At 43.8% G+C, this 17339-nt stretch overlaps 2 protein-coding genes across 2 annotated transcripts in view; one reads left to right on the forward strand and one right to left on the reverse strand.

Moving 5' to 3' along the window:
- The first annotated feature begins 11229 nt into the window (after nt 1-11229).
- Nucleotides 11230-13717, forward strand: rasl11b (RAS-like, family 11, member B). The gene is made up of 4 exons (XM_041040634.1): nt 11230-11514; nt 11638-11694; nt 11818-11894; nt 12439-13717. Exons 1-4 carry the CDS (start codon nt 11400-11402, stop codon nt 12934-12936), a joined length of 747 nt encoding a protein of 248 aa, XP_040896568.1. The 5' UTR covers nt 11230-11399; the 3' UTR covers nt 12937-13717.
- The window catches only part of scfd2 (sec1 family domain containing 2), a 78996-nt gene continuing 75308 nt past the window's right edge, over nt 13652-17339 (reverse strand). The window contains exon 9 of the mRNA XM_041040633.1: nt 13652-15155. Within this exon, the coding sequence (XP_040896567.1) occupies nt 15063-15155 (93 nt within the window). The 3' untranslated portion in view covers nt 13652-15062. The remainder of the gene's footprint in view (nt 15156-17339) is intronic.

Raw genomic sequence — 17339 nt, forward strand, 5'->3', positions numbered from 1 at the left:
TGAGGGGAACTGTGGATGCAGCTGCCCTTTTCCTGACTCATGCTGCTTTTATTGTCATCATTGCAGCTCTTCGTGTGCTTACTGGTGGATATGTGGATATGGATAAAGTGCTCATTGTGAAAACTACACATCATACACATTCACTGACATCCTGAATCTAAAATAGGCATGAAAACAGCTCCAGTTCTGTATGTAAGATGAAATGAGAAAAGATAAGATGCACTTATAATGATCCCCCTATAGTGGAAATTCAGTAGCATACATCTGATGTTCTGTTCACAGCGTTATTCTTCAGATAAAATCTGTTCTATCGTTTTTGTTTCAGGCTTTGCCGGGCAGCTCATGTGATGACATGAAGCTTCAGATGAACAGAGAGGATGTGTGAATTCAGTCTGTGTTCATTTTTTCGTGTGTTTTCCTCTTCAAGTCTGGAGCTGGCAGGACTTTTGTGTCCACAACGTGTTTTTTTTTTTTTTGTGCTTTGTGTTTTTTCTCCAGCCAGTAGGTGAACCTCAGAACACAGGCTCGCCTCATTTGAGATCAGGAGTGGGGCTGAATAATCTGACTCTCATGTGGGTGCACATGCTTTACTCACAGACAGACAAATGCACAAAGAGAAGAAAAAAAAAACCTCAAGCTCCGAAAGTGTTTCCAGTAAACGAGGCTGGCTGCACTACTCAAAGCACCGATGACCTTCCTGTCGTTCAGCTGCTACAAAGAGGCAAATGAATCATGCATCAATTCTCCAGTTTAGAGTCTGTGATTTATTGCAGCCTGGTGACATTTGGCACAGGCTTCTGAAACATCAAGGTTAGCAGCAGTCTATCAAAAATGTTTTACAGGAGTTTACTTGCAACAGAGAAACTGTTTGTGTTTTTCACTGTACCAGAGCTGGTACACGCTCTGGGGACTGGGCGGATTGTGACGGCTGCAAATACAAAATGTCACACGTGTTATATTTTTAAACAATCAGCTATGAATGTTTCAAATGCTGTGACATTTTTTTTTGTCAAGCTGCATTTTTTTTGAAAAACTAATGCTCCATTTGAATTTTTTTTTTACTTTTGTTCAAAACTTTTCTCCTTGTCAATCCTCTATGATGCAAAAGTCATATGAATTTTACCTATAAAACGTGTAAACTTCTAATAACAATCCCTGCTTTCTGTGCATTGTTCAAAGCTCTGTTTTTGTGTGAGTATAGAAGTAGCACATTGATTGTACCAACAGTAGCAAGCACACAGCTGCTCCACTGAAAGGTGCTGATGGTTACACTGGTGATCTGTAGCAAAGGTTCAGTTGATGAGAGAGCAGCTGTGCTGCCAAGGTGGCCTAGTTGGTGCAAAGGAAGAAGACATATTGGGTGTGAATTTCGCTTGGGGATGAATAAAGTATCCATGTATATATCTAGCTGAAATATTATGCTGTGTCTTTTAGTAGAGATAATACTGTGGGGAAAAACTATATCGTATAAAACAGGCATGTGGTTATTAAAGCACTGATTTTTGACTATAAAACACTTTCACTTTAAAGAAAAAGTACATTTCCGTGTTCTTGACATGTGGATGCTCTGCATAATTAAATTTAAAACCCTGCATCCTGGTCAGCTACACATTCCTGCATTCACGGGGCTCCCCGAGCATTAAAACCTCATAAAATAAACATCGCCTGTGTTATATTAACTGAGATGGAGAGAAAAGCAAGATAATAAGAACTTGGCCAGAACAGAGGGAACAGCAGAGGAAAGAGGGAGGGTGAATTATTAGTCGCACGCTCTGCCTTTGTCATGCTTATTGGCTTTTGGTACACATTGTTCCAAACAGACTCGTCTGTACTCTAGTTTACATGTACGGTACCCAGGCTTCTATAAACAGAGGAACAGGGCATGTTGGGTACTGGCAGTCAGTGCTCGGTGGATGAGCAACAGACTCACCCCTGTACTGACACACTGGCATGCTGCTTGTCTGGTTTCTGTGTCATCAGTGGCTTAGCATGGAACATAGAGAAATGACTCGGGGATAAGCATGTTCTGAATGCATCTGATGTTCCAAACAGCCCGAGTAAACACACAGAAACTAATACTTCTGTCCATTATTGATTAATCTATTATTTTTTTTCAGAATAGTTGATGGATTGTTTAGTCTGTATAAAGGTCAGAGAATACAATGCCTATAAAAGGATTCGCTCCCCTTGGAAATTCCCATGTTTCCTTGTCCGAAAACACTGAACAACCTTTAATGTCAAAGTGAAAACAGATTTCCACACAGTGATCTTAATTAATTAAAAGATAAAACACAAAATAGTCAGTTGCCATGTCCTCCATGTTAGTATTTACTACATGCACCTTTGGCAGTAAATACAATACAGACTTAAGTCTGTGTGGACAGGTCTCCTGCAGCTTTACACATCTGGACACTGCATTTTTCCCCCATTCTTCCTAGCAAAACTGCTCAAGCTGCAGGGGGATTGTGCAACCTGACATTCTTTAACTCAACACTGATTCAATATTGTAAAACAATAAAACATGAAACCCTCCCAAATAAATACCTTTTATAGACACTGTAGTAAAAAATGACTGATACAATTTTCCAGAGCCCAAAGTGATGGATTTAAAGCGCTTGTTTTGTCCAACCAACAGTCAAAAACCAAAAGGTTTTTGGTTTACAGTGACATGAAACAGAGGAAAACAGAAACTCTTCACATTTGAGAAGGTGGAAGCAGTTCATGTTCGGCATTTGTGCTTGAAAGAGTCCAGGTTCCTGCATTTTTTTCATTATTTCATCACAAATTTATCAAGATGACTTTACAGGCTACCAGACCAACAAAGCTACCAGTCACAGCAGAAACTCAAGTGATGCATTTTACAAGAACCAAATCCTAAAAGCACACATATCTGAAAATGAGCATTGATTTCCATGTGGCAGCCCTGCTCGCAGCCTCCTCTGTGCTGCGCCTCAGCTGCCTCAAAGTGCTCCCGCTCTGCTCCACAACCATTTTCATTCAGTGAAACTGCGACAGCGACACAATAGCTGTATTGTTCTTGTGATACAAAACAGGGAGCAGAGGAGTTCTAATAGGAGTTCATCTAATACAGGCAGCATTAGAGTGACTGAGTGCTGTCATGATGCGATCGAACTGATGTACAGCACCCAAAGGCAAAGGGTCACTGATGATGTTTATGTAACGTTCATTCAACAGTTAATTTAAACACTCAGGTATATAACAGGAGCTCAGAGTGTCAGTGGATAATAGATGCAGTGTGACTATATAAAGGACTGGCCTAGTTTTCATGAACTTTCCATACGCAGTGGCATTGACAGACTTGGTTTTCTATGGGTGCTCTATCAGAAACACACACACACACACACACACACACACACACACACACACACACACACGTGCACACATGCTCATGTACAATATCCCCTGCATATTATCCTCATCTCTATGTCAGCTCCAGATTCCTGGGCAACCCTTCTCCTCCTCTGGAGGCTCAGAGGCATCTTGTCCAGATCACAGTCAATAACAATAGGTGTGTTTGTATAACTGGATGTCTACACTGAACGGAGACGGCTGCAGAAAGCAGTGGAGCTTGACCCACTTTCCAGTCCTGTGAACAGCATTAATTCACTCTGCCAGGTGCTCGGTAGACTGAAGGTCTGCTAAGTGATTTTACTGTGGCCCTGATCTGCCTCAACATAGCACTGACTTGAGTCTGAGATTGAAACAGGTTGAAAGAACCTGAAAAAAAAGTTTTTCTTGTATAAGGGAATGGACACGGAAATGACGTGTTTGAATTTCTTTTGTTACCGCACCCAACAGCAGCGTGGGTCGAGTTCTTATGATACGTAAATTGAAATCCATCTCATTCATTCATATCACTCAATGAGAAAGTAATTAGAATACTTCACAAATGTTTTACCAGTAAAAGCATCAAACTCTGTACTTAACACGTGTACAACGAGAAAACAAGACTCTGAGTGTGTTTTCATCCACCTGTTTTTATGCCTCTTCGTCAGTTTGCACATTAGCAAACCTCAGTTAAAATGTTGGAAATTTGTAAAGTCGATACGAAAAGTTTTCATGCTTGAGGTGGAAAAGAGGGTGTCACGATAAAAGAAAAGTGAGACAAAGTGAAACGGAAACAGCAAATAAATCATGATGTACATGAAGCATGTGAGTGAAACATGAACTGAAGCTTCTGCTGCATGAAACAGACGTAAACATCAGATCTGTGTAAACTGATGAGGAGACTGTGATCATGTAATATTGCTCACCTTATTACGCCGTCTTCTGTACAGTACTGTTGAAAAGAGTAATCACATTACTGGAACATGTTATGGGATGCAGTACAACAGGGGCCTCAAATCCAAGAATTTCCTCCCAGGTCATTGCTGATGGTTTTAAATTTAAGAGGGAGCTGTGCGAGGTTTAAAATCAGTGAGCTGGGAGGAAATTTGGGGATTTGAGGATTTGGGGACACCTTAATAAAACTTAGGACTGTACCTTTAAACATGTACATACACTGTAGTGAACTCATTCCTTCTCTGAGGTCTGCAGGGCACAAAGACGCTGAGCTCCTCTCTGACGCATCCAGCATAAAAAAATATTCTGTGCAAGTCTTTTTCTAATCTGCTAGATGTGAAAACGTTTCTCGGAAACAATAAAAAAAAAAAACCAAATCACAGCTTTCACCTTGACTTTCTCTCCTGCGTCAAACCGATGGAAAATCTGCCACAGAAAAGGAGAAAAGCTCCACTGAAAATATTAACGCAGGCCCTATCCCTCAAGCTCTGAAACTTACTGAGTGCATATCTGAATGATCAAGTTTATCAGATTATCAGTAATATTACTGTCATCTGTTCTTCTACAGAGAACAGGCTTCATCTTCACAATGTCCCAGTGTGTCAGTGTGATGTGTGAAGCATCAGGTAGGGACTGCTCTTTGTATTTGTATTTGGGGGAGAGTGGCACATGAAGCCGTAGTATTCCTTCTTTCCTTCAGGATGTCTGACGCACGTCTGGTTCTTTTTTTTTTTATTGTACTTGGTGCCATTTTTTTGCGTAGGGTACGTTTTGTACTCTTCGAGAGCACTAACACGTTTCCTCCATTATTGCCCGGAGCAGTTCAGCCCGTCTGTTCTCTTTCTTTTTCTCACTCTGTGGCGTCCTAATGGCCCAGCTACACCACAGCTCCTCCCTGCAGCAGACATAATGTGTTTCTGAAAGGCCAGGCAGGGGGGAGGGTGGGGGGGGGGGGGGGGTGTGGGGGGCATTTACTGTACACAGGTGAATTGTCAAAACATGGTGAGATTTTCCCTTTCTGCTTCCAACTATTACCAACTATTATAACTTACACTGTGCACTTCCGCTAAAACACACACGTGCTAATGAAAACAGCCAACATCTCCCTCGGCGCTGTAGAGAGAGGTGACCTTGAGAACGTAGAAGGAGATTCATCTGAGTCTGCCTCTGAATCAGGCGCGCACGCATATTCCTGCGGAAATGTTTTAATTGTTTGTGGGATGTCTGTGAGCGCAGATGCATAATTACCAAACATACGCCAAAGCATGGGAGTCTGTGTGGGCGTCTATATGCATATGAATGAATGTGGGGCACTCAGTCATGAGAGTGTACTGTCACAATGAAACGTGTTGGAGGATCCACTACAGTCCTGAGTCTGTCTGCATGTGCAGACCGAAGGGGTTTGGAAGACAGTTCGAATTGTTTCAAAGGGAAGTGAAAAAGAATAACTCATGATAGAAATAATGATAAACCATACCATAAGCTTCACAGTGAACAAAAACCAACGGAGCTGTGGAAAGGTGCAGGTCTACTGCAGGTCGAGCGGTGACAGTCTTGGCAGGAGAGCATCAGTGATTAAGTGTGAATCTCACGAACAAGGTGAAGACACGGCACATGTGCAGTTTCCTCCCTCTGACTCAGAGCGAAAGAAAAAAGACAAGTAATTCAAACTCGAGGGATTAATAAGCTCTGAGCCTCCTGAAGAAGCAGCTCAGGCTCTGTCTCACAAAGACACTTTCTGACCAGGACAAATGAAAAAAAAAAAAAAAACTAAACTAAAAGAGTGAGCAGATATTAACATTTCACAACAGGGCTGCTCACTGATGAAAAGGTTCTTTTGTTGTTTCTTCAGTTTTCAGCACGATGTGCGGTGTTTCACCTTACTTTACATCAAATCAAAAGACTTTAGACAGCCTCTGTGTTGTTTTTGTGCTTAAATATGTTTCTCTCGTCTGTCTGTCCACGGCATGTTGACGGAAAGTCCTTATGCCACACAGAGATACAAACACGCTGTTAACATCCTAATGTTTTCCAGAGTTTTCTGTTGGTTTAGGCGTGTGTATTCATGCCATCAGATCTGTGTTCACAGGTGCCTAATCCACCTGTATTCAGGTTTATTCTTCTTGTGAGAGGAAGTGACAGGTCTGAGCCTTTTTCTCAGTTTGTGCACAAAACTCTACTTAGGCTCGAAGACACCGGACTGACAGAGACGCCGCCTCAGGGGTCACACAGGCTGACAGACACACAGGTAGCCCCTGAAAATAACAAGGTAATTAAGCTTGTTGATATAGGATAACGATAATAGCTGCAGGACAATGACGATGACAGGTGTCTTGTAATGATCTGTGCAACTGAAATTACAATCAGAATAAATATTTGGGAGCTTATATTCAGCGTTCGTCTCTTTCTGTACCTGAATCAGACTGCACGTGGACTGCACCCTCTTTTCACCCTGCTCATCACTGGGCTCCTGTTACGCGTGAGCTGACGAGCTGAGCGGGTCACTGTGTCCCGCTGAGGACTGTGAAGAGGCCAGAGACTGTTGTCTGATGTGATAACAGTCACATCAGAGCTGGAGTTACATCTGAATCACACATTTCGTTTTCCTCTTTTTCCACACAGAGAGAAAAAAAATTCCACTCCAGACCTTAAGTATTGCTTCACAGTACACAGTAGTAGTACTGTGTGTACTACTATGCATAAACTTTCTCATACTGTTTGTATAATTTCCAGTATGTGAAGCAGGGTTTGGTTTCATTTTGGCCTCTCAGTAACCACATCCACAAAGCGGAGCTCCGGCCCTGGGCCCAGAATCAGCCCTCAAGGAAGCTGTCTGTCTACATTAAACCAACACAGAGGCCCGAGCCTGGACCTCGCTCTGCCTCCAGCTCCATTAAGGCTGGGCAGTAAAACAGGCGAGACGGACAGACAGAGCCCTGGGGAAAGTCTAAATTACCGACAGTGGCCCAAATCCATAAATCTCAGCCACTGAAGCCCATGTCCCAACATGATCTGTGCAGAGCAGAATGTCCCCGTCTGTTGCTGTGCCTCTGTCATTCTCTTGGTGATTTTATCTCATTACATCCCGGCTCCCAAGGCTTTTTTTTTTCCTTTTTATGTTGAAATTACATTATAAATAAATATGTGTGTGTGTGTGTGTGTGTGTGTGTGTGTGTGTGTGTGTGTGTGTGTGTGTGTGTGTGTGTGTGTGTGTGTGTGTGTGTGTGAGTGTTTGTTGCCATGGATTCCTGCACAATGATAACTCACAAAAATGAGCCTGAAGCTGAAATGGTTTGTGTCAAAGATATCTGAGGATCCATTTATCCACCTTTCTCCTTTACAAAGAATTTTAACCATCAAATTCACAACAATAATTGGAACTTGATGCTTTAATACTAACTGATAACTCAGTACTGTTGTCCCCAGCATCTAATGGATGCACTGCTGGGGGCAGTTATGGGCTCATTACTGTTTCGCCTACAAATTTGTGCCGATGACATTGCAATTTACTGAGCACACAAAAACTGTGCTGAGGATGTTGCATCAAAATGAACAACGGTTGTGAAGAAGGTGGATGTTGAAAAATCTCTCTCTCTATTCACCAAGCACATGCTGAAAAAAGATTTACAAATACTGTATATCTTAATTTGTTTAAAAACGACCAAATGTGCACTGTTCAAATCTAATTTTACTTTTTTACTCACAGGTTTTGCACGTGAGCAGAAAAAAACAACTTCTCAATCAGTGAAAACAGGATAATCCCACAGTTTAAAGTCTTACCTTAAACACACGTCTATGGTCACATGCACGCCAGACGAAAACACCCCTATCCTCCATTATTACCGCAACACCTTTTTTTTCCCCTGTCTGCCTCCTCTGCGTGCACACAGCCTACATGTTGGCACACACAAACAGTTTGGGGACTGACGTGCGGCACGTCAGTCCTCAGAAATGAGAATGGAAACCAATTACCCAATGTTACGCCAGAGATCAGCTGTGGAATGTAAACAGGAGAACGGGGGGCATGAATGAGAGATGGGGAGTCGAGATTTAAATAATTTCCAGCATGTTTGTTAAGAAGTCATCTATGGCTAGGTGGATAACTTCAATGTAAAAGCTTAGAAGATGGCATTCCTTGAGGAGGAGGAGGGGGTCGGTACTATTGTCATTCAGAGCCAGTGCCATAGCACACACTCCCCCGCCAACCACCACTGCCACCCCCCCTACTACTGTTGACATTCAGAGGTATGCAAATGCTCGAACATGTTGGAAGGTTCACATTTCAATGAGAAGAAAACAACTTCTTTTCCTTTGTGTGGGCCAGGAGCTGCTTGTGCCGGCAGGCCAATACAATTTCCATTGGTCATTGGAAATGCAAATGCACTTGTGGATATAAACGAATAAGTGCAGAGATCTCTGAACAGATGTGTGAACAGATCTGCTTTTCACAGTTGTTTTTTTGGGGCATTCGCAGCAAAATCCTGCAAGAAAACAGAACAAGTGAACAACAGCAAGGTGCTGCTTTGCATTATTACTGATTCAGTTACAACTGCCTGCATTTAAAACCTCTACCTGCCTGTCAGCACAGTCCACATGTGGACTATTAAGTGTTTTTTTTTCATTGTATTCACACAGCTTTGAAGTAAATGCATGATTACAAAAAAACCTTAGAACAGAGCCCAGTGTAAAATAATTGTCTCCTAATAAACACCTTTACAAACAATGATTAAAGGCAATGAGGATGATAAGCATCTATCATGATACTGATAAACATATGACCGTGGCTCATGAGGGGTTTGCCCCAAGGGAAGCCTCTAAACTGCCCCAGTTTCTCTGATATCCCAAATGACGGTCGTTTGTGGGATCAGGCCTGGGGGAACGGGGAGGCTGTATGCCTCTCCTCAGCACCTCTGTAAAAGGTGTGGCCACCTCGGGAAATCAGGCCTCACTTCTGTGTCAACAAGGACATCCTTCTGAGAACACCCTCCTCCTCCTCCTCCTGCAGATTTCACCTGCCCCTCGTCCCCTCCGCCAGCCCCCAGTTAACTGGACATTCCTCTGTTTGCAGTGAATACCCCAAATTCTCCCTGACAATTGTCCACACCCCAGCTAAAAGATAAACCCCCACCACATTTTCCCCTTTCTAACCATCTATTGTCACCTCGGTGTGAGTGGCACTCTGATCCTAAGTCAGGCCTTGTTGTGCTCTGTTGTAACTGTCAAAGGTATTTGAATTTACCTCCAGCCCTCCCTCAGGGAAAGTAAAGGCAAAGCCGACCTGAAGGCACGACTCATCAGACAGTGCAGTGAAGTTTATTGGAGTTACTGCACCGCAGTGTGAAGTGTTTAATCGCAACACATTCATTGTTTTTAAGGTATAAAACGAGAGATGCTGAAAACCATCTGTCATGATCAGTTTACAGGCAGCGTTAGACAATCTACTTTGATTTCTGCTGTGAGTCAGTCCCTGTTGGGACTGAATGGGTCTCTTGTGCGACCCCTGGACCTTCATTAGGATAAAAGGCGAAAAACACCTCCACAAGAATCCTCCCTTTATCTGTCACCATTAGCTTTCTCGCCTGGTTGCTAGAGGAGGGAAAGAGTGCGTTGCCTTTTATCTTGCTGTGTTACAAATATGCTGCAGCGTGGGCTGAGATTATAAAACGGCGACACCTCACTCACATCATTCACTCGAAAAGGCCGAAGCTTTGAGCTTTTAATTCGTAAAAGAAACTCAACCACAGAGAATCCTGTTAACATGTCATCAAATGCAAGTACGTGCGGTGTTCACTCTCTATTAGCAAGAAAGCAGCCTGAACCATGATGCCAGCTGTGATGTGGTTTGAGGGGCAGCTGTGTGTGTGTGTGTGCATACACACCTCACGACCGTGTCTGCTCACGAAATCTTGGGCACTAATTTCATATTTCAGCGCAGCCGCCTGTCATCAGCACTCTTATCAAAAATACATACCAGACCATAATCACAGAAGCGCTGGTTGCCAAAATACCTCAGCGCACATGAGCACAAATGAAAGATGGGGTGAGGGAGAGGGAGGCGTGTGGGGGACGTGACAGAGGACGCAAAGGAAAGTGGGACAAAGAGATGATACAGGTTAAATCAGAGCGCAGAGAGCAGCTGCTGAGCAGATTTGTCACGTGAATCAAATGTTTTCTTGTGCTGCAGTATTCCCCTAAAAATAGATACCTGCAGTATTTTAGTTGCTTTTCATGGATAATTGCCTGAAATGTCCTGTAATTTCTGGATGGATGAGGTCTGCAGCTCTCACATCCACAGCATGAAGGCTTTCACAAGTTCTTTTAAGGTGGTTAGTGGTGTGGGTGGGTGTGTGGGGGGGCTGTTATTTGTCCAACATCACCCCCTGTGTGGAAGATTCACAAGTTTAGGGGCATGTCTGAACAGGTCACCAGCTGCAACACAACACCGGGAACAGGATTCAACCGCATCCCAGATAATTTCACAGCTAAACTCAAATATACCACAAAAAAATTTAATGAAGGAAAAAAAGTAGTGGGATAATTTTGAAGGATGTTTATGTCAGCATAAACTGAATAGATAAAAACAGGGTATCTGTTGTTTATTTCACCACAGAATAATAATTTTTGTTTATATATATATATATACATATTTTATTTAACAGTATGATTGTGTCGCTATAAAGCGAGATACCATTTTTCTCCCTCTTCTCCTCCGAATAAAAGCCTGTTTTGTCCGGACACCCAGGTCCCACCTGTTGCAGGAGCAGCTCTGGCTTGTGTGTATCTGGCATATCCACGTGTAGGCGGGCGCGCACGAGGGAGGCGGTGGGGGCGTGGAGGAATCACCAGCCGCCCAATCAGATGTCACCCCGGCTCGAGCGCTATAAGAGCCGCCTGCGCTCACTCGGCACCCGCACTCGGTCGCTGCGCTGCATCGGTTTCATCCGGCTCGTGCTCGTGTCGACTGTCTGCCTCTGTGGATCCACGAAATACAGGAATAAACTTTACCTATTTTATTTTTCTGCGAAAAAAAAGTTTTTATCTCTACTTTACTATCTCTCCTTATTTTTTGTACCGAATTGACAAACCGGGGGGAAAAAATGCGTCTCATCCAGAACATGTCGACCATCGCAGAGTATCCAGCACCCGAATACTTGGTCCCTAACCGGGTCATTAAAATAGCTGTGATAGGAGGCAGCGGAGTTGGGAAAACAGGTGAGGAAACAGCGTAAAATCACTGTGCTGTAGTTCACTCGCAGCGCAGTGGTGAAGTGATTTAATCCGTTTTACAGCCGGTCACATAATTTAACGTTTTCTCCTCTCTTCGCTTTATTTCAGCGCTCGTGGTGAGATTCCTAACAAGGCGCTTCATCGGAGACTATGAGAGAAATGCGGGTGAGTTAAAGAGCGATACGACGTCTGAGGATGAAACGTGACAAACTGACTCATTAACGCTGTGAAACTGTCGGTGTTTAATATTAATGTTTCCCGTGTGTGTGTGTGTGTGCGCGCGCACAGGTAATCTCTACTCTAGAGAGGTCCAGGTGGACGGAGAGCAAGTGACCATCCAGGTTCAGGACACCCCTGGTGCGGAGGTGAGTTTTTTTTTTTTTTTTATTAATTCAGCTCTTTTCTTCTGAGGCAGAAACCAGACACCTCACAGTTTATTCTCCCTGTGCTGACTGTCAGGTAACAGAGCCGACTGGGTTTAACACATGAAAATCAGTTTGAGAGCTGTGGATAATCCAATACAAAGATAATATAATCTAATTCACTGTGTGACTGTTAAGATCATCTGAGTCTTGTTTGACTGGGCATCTGTCCAACACCGAAGTGTGTGTAGCCTATATACCCCCCCCCCCCCCAGTCTGGTTGTCTAATCTCTCTATTTAGGGTAATGGATGTCTGGGGCCAGGGTAAATGATACTCTGATCCACATCCAGACTCCTCAGTCTCACCTCTCTGTTGTGGAGGAGTAACCCTATAGCTCCTCGCAGCATTCCAGTCATTACAAAAGATCAGTTACATAAAGCCGGGGAACATTTAATCTGGTCTGAATTCAGGAAAACTGAAAGTGTTTGTCTCAGTAAGTGTGCTGGCTGATGTTTTACTCAGTCTCCCTCTTTCTTTGCTTCCCAGATGACAGATAATGGCATCAGCGTACCTGACCACGTGACCTGCTCCATCCAGTGGGCCGACGCCGTGGTGCTGGTGTACTCTGTGACAGACCGGCGCAGCTTCGACCTGATCGAACAGCTGCACCAGCTGGTTGCTCGCGCCGGCGGTGCCAACATGCCTCCGGTGATCCTGCTGGCCAACAAGGCGGACCTGCTGCACCTGAGGCGGGTCGACTCCCAGCAGGGCCCTCTGCTGGCGGGGACGCTGGGCTGCTCTTTCTATGAAGTGTCTGCCAGCGAGGACTACAGCCAGGTGCACGGTGCTTTCCACAGGCTGTGCTGCCAGCTAGCCAAGCAGCCGCCCCCTGCCTCCAACTCCTCAAACAACTCTGCCGGCGCTGCCACGGAGAAGAGGCGCTCGCCCCTCATCCCCAGGCCAAAATCCCCCAACATGCAAGATCTGAAGAGGCGTTTCAAGCAAGCGCTGTCTGCAAAAGTCAGGACTGTTACCTCGGTGTGAGGACTAGACATTGAAAGTGGTCCAGGGTGGCCACAGAAAGAAAGAAAGAGTTGGAGGTTAAAGAGAAAAGAGGACAGAGAAGATTTGTGCTTCTCCAGCGAAGTCCTGTTCCAGTCTGGCTGACGAAGGCAGATGTGAGATGAACGTCGGTGGGTTCTGTATAGTGAGAGGCAGATGAATCTTTACAGAGGTAACGACCAGTGAGCTGGTGTCTGTCCTGACAAATACCACGTGTGAGGAGAAGCAGCGAGGGACTTCGTCGCCTGCTCAGGATAGAAAAGGACGACAGAGGATGCAGAGGCAGCTGCGTGAGGCCGACTGAACCCCAGACTCTCTGCATGTAAAACATGTAAAATCAAAAACTGCAAATCAAGCTCACCTGGCAACAGCAGCTCCGAAGGACCCTACTGCTTATTTTTAGCTGTGCTGCTCATTGTGGCGGTACCGAATTCAGACTGCCACTAAAGGGCACTGCTAAATGCTGGTATTATTATACCAGCCACTCGAGCCAGGGCTCTGTGCAGCTGTGTGTGCGCTCAGTCTATTGTATTAGTATATTTTTTGGCAGAATCCAGAAGCATCATTGTGTATAACAGAGTGATGAGTAGAGGTTGTGTGTGTGTGTGCATGGGGGGGGGTATAGTGGGGCAATTTATTATGTAGCATGTTGGCGGTTATTATCACTGATGCACTTTATAAAAAGGAATAGTCCAAAGGGCCTGTTGTTATTTATTTGGTACAAATTCACTTTGCGTTCACAATAAAATGATGATGAATTTGATTCTGTCTCTGGTTTTTCATTTACGTGTTTGCACATGCACATCTGGCAGCAGAAACATCTGGATCTCTGTGGTACATGTATAATTTTTTTCGCTGCAGCACATGTACACAGCACATTTCAAAACCCTTTTAAGTCCATGTCATGTCCTTGGCTCCAAATATCATTCCTACTGTGAGGGAGATGACGCACAGATAGTCTGACCCATGAATAAACCGATTCTTATGAAAACTCTTTGATAACAGCAGAAGTGAATAGAACTGAAAACAATAGAGGCGTGACTGTACAGCCGCTTCTCAGACCTCAGTGTCTGTCCAAAGCCAAAAACCCGGTGTTGTCTTTGACCCCAGGAAATCAAACTGAAAAAAAAGCTGTTAAAATAATCTGAGCTGACAGTTCATGTTAGTTTTCTCAGAGATTACCTCGTTTTATTGGGGACTCTTCTGAGAACTGCGAGCTCCCAGAGGACGAGGACAGAAAACAGAAATGATATGAAGCACTTTTCCAATAAAACCTGAATGTGTGTACGCTGGAGATCTGTTTATTTACAATTCCCAATCTAATTAGTGAATCCTGAATATCCTGTTATGAGCCGTCAGTGGACTACAGCCCACAGGACTTACTGGATGACTACACTCCCTGACTCTCTGCATTGGACAAAATGTGGGAGACTCTCATTATTCAGAAACAATGCAGGTGCGTAGGTGGGTGAAATTACGGAGCTCTAGCCGAGATGATTCATGTCGGAGAGGAGAGTATGAAGAGGGAGGGGGAAGGCATGGGAGGGTTTAGGTGATCTCTAGGTGTGAGGGAATTACCAGGCTAATAGCAGAGAGTGTGAAACAACTTGTTAATTATTCTGCTCTTATTTGCTGCCCTGTGACGCGGCGAGGTGAGAGTGGATGCTAACAGAGTGTGCAACAGCAGGCCTTCCTCTGTTTACACCTCCGCTTGTAATGAGTTCACACATGTGGCCTGTTTTTCACGCAGGCTGATGTGCTGTGTGTGGAAAAATTTTTTTTACTGTTCATATTATGATCTGATGTGAGCAGTACCTGAAACATGCTGCTGTAATTTTACACCTTACGCTCAGCGTGTTGTCTGTCACACACATTAATGTAAAATTTCTTTACTGTTTCACAGAACGATAAACTCAATATATATAGTAAATATCTAGTTTTATATCATTACTTTACAGTTCTCTTTAGAATTCAGTTAAATCAAACAACTGACATACGAAGAAAAGGAATGTTGTGTTTGCTTTTCACTTCCTTGATTTTCATGCACAGCCTTTGTTTGTGGTGCATGAGTCCTTCCACGTGTGTGTGTGTTTCCATGTGACGGCCTTCTACACACCGATATCAGGCGCCAGTCTCTGGGTGGCGAAGAGCAGCTCGGGGATATCTGTCGGCCTCAGCAACCTGGTGGACAGAACCAGCACCTGGAGCAGAACACAACACACGCGTTAAAGTTTTTTCTGCTGTTAAAGCCATTACAAGTCTGGTAGTGAACGAGCATTGTATGACAAGCAGCCGCCCTCAAGGTGGGCACATAAATCAGCAGCATACACTGCAGTCAAGTCCCTTTGCTTTCTGACATAGTCACAAATAAGAAATCTACAGTTAACTATTCTTTAACCCTTCACCATGTCACCGTGTTAATGAAGAGTAACTGAAATGTTACCAGGTCCAATCTGGTGAAATAGTCCTTGTGAGCTTAGTATCAATTCTATTCTATTTTCCAGGGAGTAAAAGTGACTCGAGTGCTTATTCAGACATGAGACCAACGTCTGTCAAAGCGCTACTACAATGTAAGAGGTGCATGTGTCAATGGGGCTTAAGAATTCATGGTAACCACTGGGAATTCAAGCTGTGCAAAGACGCAAACTCCTGGTACAAACATTTCACACTGGCCTGTGAAGTCTGCGGGGGGGGAGGGGTCTGACACTCGACAGACAGATTTCAACTGGACTATCACATTCAATTTTTAAAAACGAGAATAGGTGGAAAGTTAAGCAGTTACCCAAGGACAAAGTTTTTTCATTAACTGCTGCATTTTCTTTGAATGGAACAACTCTGACTCACCCTTTTATAAATATATCCCATGATATAAGTCTCTCTGGAAGCAGATCTGGGTTCAGATACAGATGAAAAAAACACACATTTCTGTGTTTGTAAATGACAGATTTAGAAGACCGTCCAGCTGAGATGTGCGCTCTCTCGGTCCTTCCTAGTGAGAATTAGAACCTCAGCTCTCTGGTGTTGTATAACAGAGAAGCTCTGTTTTTCTGCAGCAGTGTTGCTTTAGCTCTGGGTCAGCACCTAAAACTGGCAGCGGGCCTGTTTGTAGTGGCAGAGTGAGTCCGTTTCAGGGGAAATGTTTTGTCCGAGCACAAGACCAAAACTTTGCAGTTTGTTTTCAGTGGAACTTCAGTGGAAGATGAAGCAGAACGTCATGAATATCTGGTCCACACAAAGGCTGGTCCACAGTATGCTGTGCATATATGTGCTAAGGTTAGTGTGTGTGTGTGTGTGTGGGCCAGCGTGGTTATTATATATAAGCTAGTCTTTATTCAGTTTCCCTGATTGCAGATGGAAGGCTTTGATCCTGGCCAGACCTTTCATTGCCTCTGGCCTCCTTCTCAAAGCCTTTTATTAAGACAAACCCACATCACCGAGCCTGATCTCCCTCTTCACCTTCCTCACACTCCTCTCACCCAGAGAAGACGCATTCATCTGCATGTTTTACATGTTACCGTGGACTGCACATGTAATCAGCACTTAAACCGGCAGACACAACATCTCATGTACGCAATTAATAGGTGCAAGGATCAGATGACGCCCTCACCTCTACACCTGATCTGAGCCACCTGTGTATGTAGGTCAGTGTTTATGCTCCTTCATTCTCTGCCAGGCTCAGTCTGAAATCTGTCTGAAGGTGGACAGTTTGTAAATGTGCCGTCTGAGTCTCTCCTGTGTTTTATCTCTATTTGATTTTTCACAGCTAAAGAGACGACAGATCAATGCCAGTTGAGTTCTTTATACTCCATTTTCATTGTTCTTGCTGAATGTGTATTTTAATGATCACGTTCCCTGGTTGGGCTTTTACAGTTTTGCGTTTCTAAAGGAACATGAACGCTTTTGGACAAAATTTTAATGAGTCATCAGCAGCAACTTGTAGCTTCATACGTCTGTTCGTGATGGAAGAACAGATTTATCAAGTAGATGTTGATGATTCAAATTTAATCTGTTTGCAAGGTTTTTAACTGATACTTGATAATGTCTCCATCTGTAAGGTAAAATGTAATAAGACGGCTGCTGAGTGACTGGCCTGTTGGTTTGGAGCTCTGTCACTGACATGATTTATAATATATTTGTGTTTTTATTTATTTGAATCAGACCTTGAGGTATCACATGTTTCTTGTTGCAGATTTTGTAAAGCTCTGCACTGGCTGACTCTAATAAAAACAGACTTACGCACAACCTGCGACAAAAAGTCCTTTCTTCTTTTCCGTCCTTCTAACACTGCTTCAGTTACCTTGAGTCATTGGTGACAGAAGTTCAGTTCTTTTGTTTAAGTAACAGCAGCAAAACCACAGTGTAAAAATGTTTCATTACAAATAAAA

This window comes from Toxotes jaculatrix, chromosome 6, assembly GCF_017976425.1.
Source record: "Toxotes jaculatrix isolate fToxJac2 chromosome 6, fToxJac2.pri, whole genome shotgun sequence".
Taxonomy (NCBI): Eukaryota; Metazoa; Chordata; class Actinopteri; family Toxotidae; genus Toxotes; species Toxotes jaculatrix.